At 39.6% G+C, this 12,582-nt stretch overlaps 1 protein-coding gene across 1 annotated transcript in view; it reads right to left on the minus strand.

The window, feature by feature from the left end:
• Nucleotides 1-5,067, minus strand: part of LOC119694926 (radial spoke head protein 3 homolog B) — a 28,613-nt gene extending 23,546 nt beyond the window's left edge. Inside the window, exon 1 of the mRNA XM_048628982.1 lies at nt 4,673-5,067. Coding sequence (XP_048484939.1) covers nt 4,673-4,785 — 113 coding nt within the window. The 5' untranslated portion in view covers nt 4,786-5,067. The remainder of the gene's footprint in view (nt 1-4,672) is intronic.
• Nucleotides 5,068-12,582: the final 7,515 nt, after the last annotated feature.

The following is a 12,582-nucleotide window of genomic DNA, read 5'->3' on the forward strand; positions in this document are numbered from 1 at the left end:
GTACCATAGATCACATACACACGCTTCGGCAGGTTATACAGAAGACCGAGGAGTATAATCTACCTTTATGTCTAGCGTTTGTGGACTATGAGAAAGCCTTTGATTCTATTGAGCTCTGGGCGATGCTTCAATCCCTTCAGCGGTGCCATATAGACTATCGCTATATCGAGGTGTTGAGATGTATGTACAATGCTGCCACAATGTCAGTTCGATTACACGAACATAGCACAAAACCGATCCAGTTGCAAAGGGGCGTGAGACAGGGAGATGTTATTTCTCCGAAACTGTTCACCTGTGCACTGGAAGATGTTTTTAAGCTTGTAGAGTGGAAAAGACTGGGCATTAACGTCAATGGCGAATATATCTCTCATCTACGATTTGCTGATGACATAGTTATTATGGCGGAAACGCTGGAGGAGTTGGGCGAAATGCTCACAGACCTCAATGATGCCTCTAAACAAGTTGGGCTGAAAATGAACATGGACAAGACAAAGGTCATGTCGAACGAACATGTTTCATCATCGCCCGTAACTGTAGGAGGTGTCAACATCGAAGTTGTTGATCAGTATCCCTACCTAGGACAAGTGATCCGATTAGGTAAATCCAACTTCGATAAAGAGGTAGCTCGTAGAATCCAACTCGGATGGGCAGCGTTCGGGAAATTACGACACATCTTCACTGAAAACATACCTCAGTGTCTGAAAACAAAAGTTTTCAATCAGTGCGTGTTGCCAGTGATGACTTACGGAGCCGAGACGTGGTGCTTCACCAAAGGGCTTATCCACAAGCTCAGAGTTGCTCAGCGTGCTATGGAAAGGGCTATGTTAGGCGTGTCCCTGCGAGATAGGATTCGTAATGAAGAAATCCGCAGGAGAACTAAAGTTACCGACATAGCCAAAAGGATTAGCACGCTGAAATGGCAATGGGCTGGCCACGTAGCCCGCAGAGCCGACGACCGCTGGAGTAGAAAGGTTCTGGAGTGGAGACCCCGTGTCGGCAAACGGCGTGTCGGTCGCCCCCCAACCCGTTGGTCTGATGATCTGCGGAAGGTAGCGGGAAGCCGCTGGATGCAGATGGCGGGTGACCGTTTGGGGTGGCGATCGTTAGGAGAGGCCTATGTCCAACAGTGGACTACGGAAGGCTGAGAGAGAGAGAGAGAGAGAGCATATCTCGAAACAGAACTATGTAGAACCTTTGTGCGTGATTGTCGTATTATTGTAGTCATCTTAAGGTGAGTGAGTAGTTAAAACATTATTAACTAAATCTGGTGTTGGTCAGGCAGGTGCATGCTATCCAGTTGGTGACGGAGGTGAACCCTCGCTGCTCCCTCGGCGGCTGCCGCTGCGGACTCCAGCGATCCGAGCAATGCGAGCGACGCCCGTTCAACCCGCATGGACTACAGCACTCCCAACACATGCTAGCTCTCAAGTCTTTCTCGAGACGCTATAAGAATAGCGCACCAAAACTCCCTCCTCTAAAATTCAACGTAGGAAGTTATATTTTTCTACGGCAATAAGGAAAGAGCGGATTGTTGTTTTATTGCAGAGAATCACTGTCTCATTCCTTATGGGTTGTATTCTTAAACTAAGTTGATTGTCCGAACATACGCCCCCTATATGGGTCCACGTGTTGAAGTCAAGTTGTAAGTCTTTGACCGGCGCGCGTGGCGGTGGTCGCCATGGCAACGCGGTCGCAAGGTGAAGGTTTTGCCTCCGCCGCTGATGCCACCACTGATATAAATTCTGGCGTGGTTCTGCGTGTATTAATACTCTTTCTAAGTAGCTGAAATTAACTTTCAACAGTCTACGAGTACTCGTATTACTATCCCCTCCGCCAGGTTTCACGTGAGTGGAGACTATAAATAGCCCGGTGAAATGTCCCATTCTAGAAACGGGAGAAGTGTCTTATTCTAGAGTAGGGGGAACCGACCCATTGTGGAGTAGATAGCTGAAATGGCCAAGAGTATGCTGATTTCACATGATCAAGCTGAGCTACTGAGCTGCGACGAGGCGACGAGACGCGCGGATCGCGTGCTCGCAGCGCGTTTTCTTGTGCGGACAAACAAATACTCGTAGTATTACAAAGATTGAGTTGGATTTGAATGACATTTTCTGGAAGCTGAGGCCTTGGATTAACTATTATTTGGTGGAGAAAAAGATATTAATAATTCAACCTCACCAACATAAATAACTCTGAACGCCCTATACTGGCTCGTGTAAGTTACTCCAATTTGTGAGGGTTCATTGGAATCAAGCAGTGTTGATTTCAGTGGCGACTAGGTGGGTATTTTGATATTCATACGTGGGCTGTTCATACCTATTGGGAATATTCCAGTAGAACACGTTTATATCCGTCCGTGACATGTGTAATTCTATAAGTTTATACGTTCGTACAGTGAGGGCTATGTCCTTTTAATTTGGTTGAATCTCAAGTTTAAAAGTGGACTGTAATGAGCTGATAATGTTGGGCAGTACAGTGGCACTAGCCTACATGGTCATAGCATAAAAGAATAACTAGGTAAATATAGGCTTCAGCAGAAACACAGACAAGTATGGTAGCGGTAGCGGAGGAATGCCGAGGACGGTATGTACTTTTGGGAAATAATGAAAGCTTCAGTTGGCATGACTCCGTTCTTTCAGTGACTGAATGTGTTGTCTTGTACAGCTTATATTATTGTAATTAATTGATTTGATTTTAGTATAGGCACAATAGGCAGGTAATACTCTAGGTATGTCCAGTGAGCAGCGACTGGTTCACGACAGCTAGACGAATCATTAACTAGTAACGCGGGTGGCCACTTCAGGTTCAAGGTGGTTCGCGAGCTCTGACATTCACTGATTGTTGGTTAAATTGTACTCAATTAGTAGGGTAACGTAACGTACCTAGGGACATTTTCGACTACCCCAACTTTGAATGAAGCTATCGCAGCGTACAACTAAGATATTGATGTGAAATTTTCTTTATTCGGTAGGATATATAATCTATTATCACTAGTATTTGTGCTAAAGCTTTAGTGTGGCCAGATTTTATTAAATTAAGATAAAAGCAAAAAGGCTTGTTTTGACCCAAGGTACGTTACACGTTTGTACCTTGGGACACTGTTTCCTATAGCTTTGTACTATGGAAAATGCAAACTTCTAAATAACCCCTTATATCTCTGTTCTTATTGATTTACTGCATCTCTCTTCTGTCTAGTTTCACTCTGGCACTAATAAGAACAGAGATATAAGGCGTTATTTAGATGTTTGCATTTTCCATAGTACAAAGCCATAGGAAACAGTGTCCCAAGGTACAAATTTAACCGTGTCCCAAGGTACAAAAAAGCAATATTTAACCAAAATTTTAATATCTTTATTTTTAATTAATAGGAATCTTTCAGATAATTGCCATGTCATAAAATTAAATAACTGAAAAGTTATACGTGACATCCATGTCTTTATTTTGAGCATGCCTCAATGAGATAAAGCAACACAAAAAACTATACAAAAGCTACTTTTGACTCCAAAAAACTTCATATTGTCTTCAACACACACTCGATGCTGGTATGATCACGAGACTCACTAGTTTTGCCAAGCGAGTAAAATACTATACCTAGGATAGAATTTTAATGTGTTTATTTAGCCGGTTTTTAAAATACAATCAATGTCCCGAGGTACAAGCGTCCCAAGGTACGTTACGTTACCCTACCTAAGTATCGCGCACGCATTTTTCACGCGCTTGGTTGGTTTATTTATACGCCATGATTGTAATATTTATGATTCAGTTTTAGTATTATGTACCTACACATTATTCGTAAATATTTAAACTAAAAAAGAAAATATTAACTAAAGACAACCATTTTGGTAGATAGGTATGTATACGAGAAGAAATCACGAGGAGACAAATGTAACACAAGACGACTTCCAGCGTGTTGGACCGACTGCTGTAGGCAGGTCTAGTGGTTGGATGCGGAGACCCGACAAGAGAGTGATGTGTTGGGGGTTGGGGCACTTCTTGGGACAAGGCCACCCTGTTCTAAAGCATGCTGGGACTGGGAGCCAGGTGCATGGATGCACAGCGGCGTGGGTGATGTAGTGGATGTGAAGATGCGCATCGTGAGAGGGTATATCATCATCATCATCAGCCAATAATCATCCACTGCTCGACATAGGCCTCTAGGCCTCATCACACTAGGTCTCACATAGCGCCACAACACTCGGTCCTCGGCCTTCCTCATCCAACCAGTACCGGCTACCCGCCCAAGGTCCAGCAGGAGGGCGTCCCACGCTGCATTTGCCTGTTCGTGGTCTCCACTCAAGACGATCACGAACAGGCAAACGCAGGTAGCGTGAGAGTGTAGGTACAGTAAAATAATTATAACTAGGTATTTATATCTTGGTCGTAGAAGTGTAAGCCAAACAATTCTGTCATATTTACTCATTCAGGGATTAACTGGTGTGATCTTATCTTACCATATGAAAGATTTGAGGATAAACTTGTAGCAGTGGTATTATAAACGGATATCAATAGGAAGTCTTTCGTCGGACTCGCTTCAGTTAGTTACTAATCCTGAACAGTTCAGCGCTCCATTGTTCTATTGTATTGACTGCTACAAATGTGATCCTCTCCTAAGCACCCTACAACCATCAGCAATCATCTCAAGTGCACAGCATACAAAAGTTGTGGTACTCACCACGGCGGGTCCCTCTTCAGCTTGACGTTGTTATAGAGCGCGCGCGGCGAGCTGGAGTAGGTGTAGGGCCCGCGCGGCCGCGGCGCCTCCACCACGCGCACCGACACCGACATGCCTGCACGCGGCACACCCTGCACACGCTACACACTGCACCTGCACGCACCACACACACGCCGAGCACGCCAGCAGCCCGCGGCACATCACACCCCGCGGAGCCTGCGGGACGCCACGACAACTACTGTCACTTTCGAATGTCGAACGCCGGAACAATCGATCACGGAGCGCGGTGTCATCGCTCGGCCAGCCGGCGGTCAAGGTGGCTGTCCGCGGATGTTGTTGTTTGCCTCAAAGTAACAAGTAGCCGTTGCCATGGAGATCCGTCAACAGTTTAGCGCTTTGTCTTGTCTCCGGTTTTCCGTTTGCGGTTGCTATGGCGATCGCGCCTCGCGAGGAATGAGGTCAAACCAGCAATAAAAACTTTAAAAACTTTCACGAGCGCGAGACTAATAGAATGAGATAATGTGAGGGTAGCAAATGAATTTTGTCTGGTGATAGGTAGTGTTGTAAGTTGGTTCTGAGCACTGATAACTGTTTAATAAATTATAATGCTAATAAAAATAGTATATGCTAATTAAAATCGGTTAAGTTTATTTGTACCTCTATTGCAAAATTTACTACTAGGTTAGGTATTACTTTTTCATTTTCGAGTAGTTTGTTTTATTTTATAAAGTATATAAAACGATTACAGCGCCATCCTTACAAAATGTACTGAACTACCACCCTACATTGTTAGCAGTAAAGCTCACCCTCGCTCGAGCTAACTTAAATAGCAAACGATGTTGGTAGTCGCCGCTTGCGTAGGGCTTGCGTCGTACGTGCACCTTACTTACTATCACGAGCTATCAAGAGATACCATGGTTTGACGCTAGATGTCTCTTACTTGTTTTTATCTCTTTACACCCCGCCCTCTACAAAGTTTAGTCACAGATTAAATTCTCTATATATACCTATTTTTATATACGGAGCATATTTATTTAATTTATATATTTTATTTTCTTTGGAAAACTTAACAATATGTACAAATGAATAATCATTTTATTATAATAACGCAAGGATAACACACATAAGTAGTTTCTAACTATACTACGCTTGCGGTTTCTTATTAGCTTTTTCTTTATAGTGTGAAATGAAATGAAATCGTTTATTTTTTCGACGTAGAATATTAGAAGTACTTGTCAAAAGTCATAATCTACCACCATTTCACAAAGGCCCCGTCATTAAAGTCTGTGCAGATAACTTAGGTCTTATATTATGTCTCCACCTTTGAGTAAAACTACAAATATAATTTGATAATATGTAGGTATATGTAATATGTATAAACACAACTAGCGGCGCGAATGGAAAAAAATATATCTTCCGGTATGAAAAGTCATATCTTTGGATACTGGCATTACTGGGTACTGGCAGGCAGGTTATATACAAAAATTAGCATGAAAGTGGCAGTTTTGGAAAAACGCTTTGAAACGGAAGTTATGTTTTTTTTTCAATTAGGTAGCTAGTTGGCGTTGCATTTAACCTTAACTAAAATTAATGTTTAATTTTAAACGACTTTTTATTTGATAGTACGACTGGGTAAATTTCAAATAACAATAACTGCCCTGTTACCAACCGCAAAATTATTAACCCAGTTTTTAATACAAATACTACCTACTTATGCAAAACAAACTTACGCTGGCTGTACCTCTATTAAAGTTATGCGCGTTTGCATGAGTCCGACTTTCAGTTACATATTTTTTTTATTCCGTAGAATTCTGACATTTCAGTTTTTTTTTATTGAAAACTTCACGGGAAAACTGATAATAATAAGTGAGTACCAATGATTTTAAGAAATCAACCGTATAAATTGAGTCGAAGTACGCAGTAGTTTGTCGCACGGATAAGTCGCGGTCAGTGGGATTTTGTCGTATACTACGAACCTGAAACTTAATATTCACTTCTTCATAAAACTCTGTATTCTCTTCTTCAAATCGAATAAGTATCTATAACAACATAAAATAATCAAATGTAACAATTGTTTAAACAGATCATTAACAACGTTCCACTCACTCAGCGCAATCGGCCGAGCACAGTGATGTAGCCGGGAGCGCCGCCGCCGCCGCCGCCCCGGCCGTGGCGAATGTCCGTCGGGGACGCGATCAAGACATCATATCATAATGACAATATAACTTTCCGAATGATTATTTCTCTTTTTGATAGCCCCCGGAAAATGATACTTTTGAACTTGCACTATTTCTCTCGAATTGCACCTTGGTGCGTGAACATAGAGTCGGTTATTGATAGTGGATGGTGGGAGAGGGTGTTGGGTATTAGGAGGACAGGGTTGTCAAAGCGTGCGGCAATAAATAGAGGAGCAGTGGCAGTTAATGATCTGTGCGTAATGTCGTCGAGCGTCGCTTCCTGCCGCCGCCGCCGCCGCCGCCGCCGCCGCCGTCGCCTAAAGAACTACCTTCCTGCGTCCCTCCGACTCACTGAGTTATGTTCTAAGCTGTTTGTTTTGTTGCCCTTTATTATTGGGGTAAATGACGAGTATTACTTTTTTATGGCATCGGAAACATTCGTAACCTACCTTTTTACAAAATACCTATTTTAGGTAGGTTACCATACCAATACCACTGACGATGAATTATGAAAAAAGGTCGTAACACGACCTCACTAACCACTAGTTCATTAAGTGATAATTTGCGGTTCTTAGCTCTTACTCCTAAGTAGGGTTTCGTTCCCGCTTTGTGCTTCCCGAAACCGGGAAAAAAATAGCATTCCCGGGAATTCCTGGGTTTGATTTTTAATCGATTTTATGCTATATATTCGTCTTTATCTATCTGTTTCTCCTACCTTAAACCAAAAAAAATATCGGCAGGTTTGTCGTCAACGATCAGAAACTTGGTTTTGTTGCAAATTATTGGAAAATCATACGTGTTCTTGTTTTCTCTGCATTGCAAAGATAAATGACTCATCTACATCACTTTGTTTCCTTCTCTTCCTGATTCAATATTTTCATCTTTATTTATCTATTGGTCCTCCCACCTACCTAAAACCAAACAATTGATCGGCTTTTACATTATGTGACCAAAGAGTATGTAAAAGCTAACACTAGTGTGACACCTGTCATATTTATTTTTATGTCCGCGTTTATTTTTATAACATTACTAACGCATAGAAAAAACCAAAATAAGAAGTAGGTTGAGCGATTAATCGTTGAATGAATTAATTTTTCTAAAACATTACCTCAAGTGTAATTAATTTTCTATTTCAATATCTATCTATTTTAATTATATGTCATAATAATATTATTTTCAAACTGTTAATTATAATACGTTTGTTATTCTTTAATTTACAATTGAGAAAAACAAATGATTTTGGCATGTAAAATAAATCATTATATGTAATTTTGATTGTTAATTTATCTGACTGTTGCTTTTTTCTACCTATACGAGTGATAAAAGTATATTTGATTTAATTGTAAGAGTATTAATAGACTATTTTATAGACTTTTAATACCCGAAAATAGCAAAACCTAGCATTTAAAATAAATTCCAGTTTCCCGGGAATTCCCGGGAAATCTTCAAAATAATTCCCGTTTCCCGGGAACAGAAAAAGGTCGGGAAAAACGAAACCCTACTCCTAAGGCTTACGTCAATTCATAGTTTTCATGTATGGTGGGTAAGTAGAAAAGTTACCTAGATTTTTATTTAGGGTAGCAATAAAACGAGTGACTGTAAATTACAAAATTAGTTCTAAGTGTCAAATTAAATTAGTTCTAAGTGTCAAAATTAATTAATTTGGGTTATAGAATTACTAAGTGAGCGACTGACTGCGAGTGACGAGAAATCAACAGAACAGCAACTTACAAACATTAATTTGAGTTACTTAAAATACAAAATGAGCAGCTTCTTAATATTTGAGCGACCTAATATTTGTTTGAGTGTCAACGTTACGTCCTGCATTTTTTTCAATATTTGGCAAATGTATTTTTTATACTGAGCGGCATTTTATCTTAAATGAAGTGTTTCGAATACAAAAACCACTTTGAAAAATACACCAATGAGCAGAGTATAATGAGCTCACATTTAAAAAATAAAAATAATATGAAATTGAAGAAACACTATTCTATTAGTTGAGAAATTTGATTATTGAAATATAAGGGTAATTAAATAAAACAATGTACTCCGTAAAAATAAAGTAATATGCATCAATTTATTTCAATCAAATGAACAAAAAATAAAATAAGACGCTTCAGTCAACTAAAAAAAAACTTCTTATTAATACTAAGAAACATTGATAGGTATGAGGAGCTCTACTGCAACTCACCTGACTGCAACGATTCGTCGCCCCGCCCCCATTCGAATTCACGCGCATTTAAAAATCTGTATTTTTCATTAAAAAAGCGTATCAAAATAAAAAACATAAGCCCTCAAATAGAATATCAGTAACCAATAATCATTAATAAAGCAGCATACAAAACATTGCTCAAAGTGATCTTTTTAGTAGTTCGCTAAGTATAACTTCACTTAGAAAAATCGAATCTATCTTAATATTGAAGTTGCCCTCTCTGTATTTCCAGTCGCTCACTTAGTAATGAAGTCGCTCGGATAAAATTTTAATATCTGAAATGGATTTCACACACAATCCACTTTTTGTAAGCTCGTTCTGGTTTTTATTATAAATCAATATTCGTCGTCAGTTAAGTTAATTTTTCGCTTATTCAAATTCATACCGCTCAAGTTATTAAAACAGTATGTCATCATCAGTCGCAAAGTTTTTTTTTTTCGCTCGTTTTATAATTCCCCTTTTATTTACTTCCAAAATATATATTTTTTCTCTAGAACACGCAACATTATAACTATAAAGAGTATTGAAACATCGGGAGGCGCCCGCGCCGGAAGTGCGTCGCGCGCCGGAAGTGACGTCACGTGCGCCGGAGCTTTTTGAGCTTTTTAGCAAATGACTCGCGAGCAATAACTCTAACACACTACAAATACTCCACTTTGTCTACTGACGTGATTTATTGGATAGCGCAGTGGAGAGAAATGTTTTTTTGGGAAAAAATAAACCCAGACATAGTAATAATGGGATTGAAATTCCAGAGGTCAAAATTCAAAACTAAACCCTTTGTTATGGAATGTTGATTGAATGTGAAGCGCGCCCGCACCGCTCGGAGAGGATCTCAAATTTACATGATTGTAGCTTATATTTTGCTTATACATATAATAATATATAATAACTAAGTTAGGTGCTTACTCTAAGCGTTGTGTACCTACTAAAACATAAATTAATTCATCAGAATCAGTGAAGTTTTTAAAAAAGTCAATAAAGTTAACCACGGTTAAATTCCTATTGTGCTATTAGATACGCAGCAATATGAGCACAAACAAACAAATAAAATGAAATCCACAAAAACTCGGGTCCAAGCCAATTTATTAGCGATACCCACATACATATGTATCGCGCTCGACGTCGCCTGAACTCTGGCTAATGAAATCAATTGAATTAAACATTAGACCGGCCATTTCGGGAATTGGCCGGGCCGGACACTTACGCAAAAAGCTGGAAACAAATGTTAGCGGAGCGGAGAGGGCCGCGCCACTCGCCGCTGACGACCCCGGGACCACGTTGCGCCAAGCACCCTGGTCGCCAGCAGCGCCGGGCACCTGTATGCACACTGCTTATTGCTTTTACAACAATAATTAACCTACCCATGACATAAATGATAAAAGAAAAAAATGTTCAACAAACCCATATATTTACAACATTAAGAACTAAACTAGTTTATAATTGTTACTAACACATTGTATGGATCATATTATCTGAATTAAATAAATAATAATAATGCATATTGTATTAAGTATAACAATTAACAAAATCTCCTTTAAAATATTCGAAAGAGATTTAAAATAATATAGGTTAGCATGGACCCCTCAAAAGTCTGTGTCGTGTCGTAGGTAGCCTGTAGGTATTTAGAATTTAGGTGGCTTGGTTACATAATTATAAAAATAACATTATAACATTAACATTATTATAACAATAACATTATGTTAAGGAAGTAATACTTTAATAGGTTCACTAATGGAATCCCTTCAAGGCAGTCAATTTCCAGTTCATTAGGAATCTGTATTCTAATTCAGCTAAGCGTGTGCTTCACCATGTCTGGTAAAATCTATCAATAATTTAATTTCAAAGATTGTCAGCATGATTTTCATACATTGTGAACAATGTGTAAAAACAACACCATTGAAATAAGATTTGATTTGAAGATAACTTCAAAGTTGCGTATATAATAGCATCATTCGACACTTTATCATGATCCCGCCATGTTCTCTGCGAGTGCATCCCCTCTACAACCCACACATAATTTGTCACAGAGTTCAATGATATTGTTTAATCGAGTACGAGTAATGGTCGCGGCAGTTTTTGTTCCTCTCACTGGATTCGGAGCTGTAATTAGATTTACAGATGCGCTGGGGCTGGTGGCTGATGGACGAGTTGATCTCGGCTCGAGTCGCGGATGGCGCATGAATATGTATCGAGTGTAAGCGATCGATGCGAGCGCTAATCGCAATATATCATAATTATTCCATAATTTAATGTTCTTTCGTTGTTCCCTCTAATTCAATTTACACATTCAGGACTCGTTGTTCGGTTCTTGTGTCGACGAATTAATGTATAATTAAGTTTATTGACTGTAAAGTGGTTGTGTTCACTAAAGATAAAGTTTATAATGGCATACCTAGCTACTGTATTTGGAAGGCAGTCTTTTAACTTTTTTGTATTGACTATCTTTTCTTATCTTATTTATTACAAAGATTATTTATTCGAGACAGATTGTGTGTTGATGATGTGCCATTGAATGGTAGACATAAACAATGAAGAAGGGATCCATCATCAACTTTTACTTATGCTTTTTTTAAATGATAACCGTAAATGTGCTATTTCGTAATTTCGTAGTACCATCTACATCAGGGTATAGCGTCTTTGAAATGTCCACGACCCCATGCTCTCGAGATGGAAATACAACTACATAATAATAATTATAGTTATAAAATGGTAGCTCAGTACAATCACTGTAAATCAGTACAATCACTGTAAATCAGTACAATCACTGTAGGTCAGTACAATCACATCAAAACCCAATAAATTATACGATAAAAAATATACAGTCAATTAAACATTTTAAATTTTAGAATTTGGTTAGCTTATACCGACAGTATCAGATAGAAATACTGTTGTTACAAATACTGCAGCTTCTACATGGAATAACTCTGGATTTGCGGAGTGTATGCGTTAGACATGGGCTGTTCTTAATTCCTGTGCATTTAGGGTTACATTTCCAATCGAAAGGGGCTCTTTTTGCACTTGTATTGTAGTGTATTGCTAGTGGCCGGTCTCAGGCCGCGGGAGGGTCGATGCGCGATATGCTAATGCGCGCTACCGTATTGACCGCGCTATTGTCCGCGGCCGCTGTTTGTATTATTTGTCTGCGCGCTCGCGCTCGCCCGCTGTAACTTATGGCAGCGGCTTTGTGCCGCCGACACAATGACCATCGAACGTTTTGTTCATTGATAAGCTCCTCTTTTTGCCCTCGGCGCTTGCGCAATCATATTTTTAATGTCGGGTAGAAATGGCGCGCTGAGAGGCAAAGAAACTGCGCGCAGAATGCATGCGCTCGTTTACTTACTTTACGGTTTGTATTGTGGTTATCTCCATCTCTCAGTTCTCACCATGCTACAGTAAAGTTTTTTTCAATCAACAGTAGCAGATTAATTTTAAACGTCCACATATCGTATGTTACAATAAAGCCACATTATAATGTATTGTGCAATCGCAATATCATCTGCTTGTACCTACATAACCAA

This window comes from Plutella xylostella, chromosome 22, assembly GCF_932276165.1.
Source record: "Plutella xylostella chromosome 22, ilPluXylo3.1, whole genome shotgun sequence".
Lineage (NCBI taxonomy): Eukaryota > Metazoa > Arthropoda > Insecta > Lepidoptera > Plutellidae > Plutella > Plutella xylostella.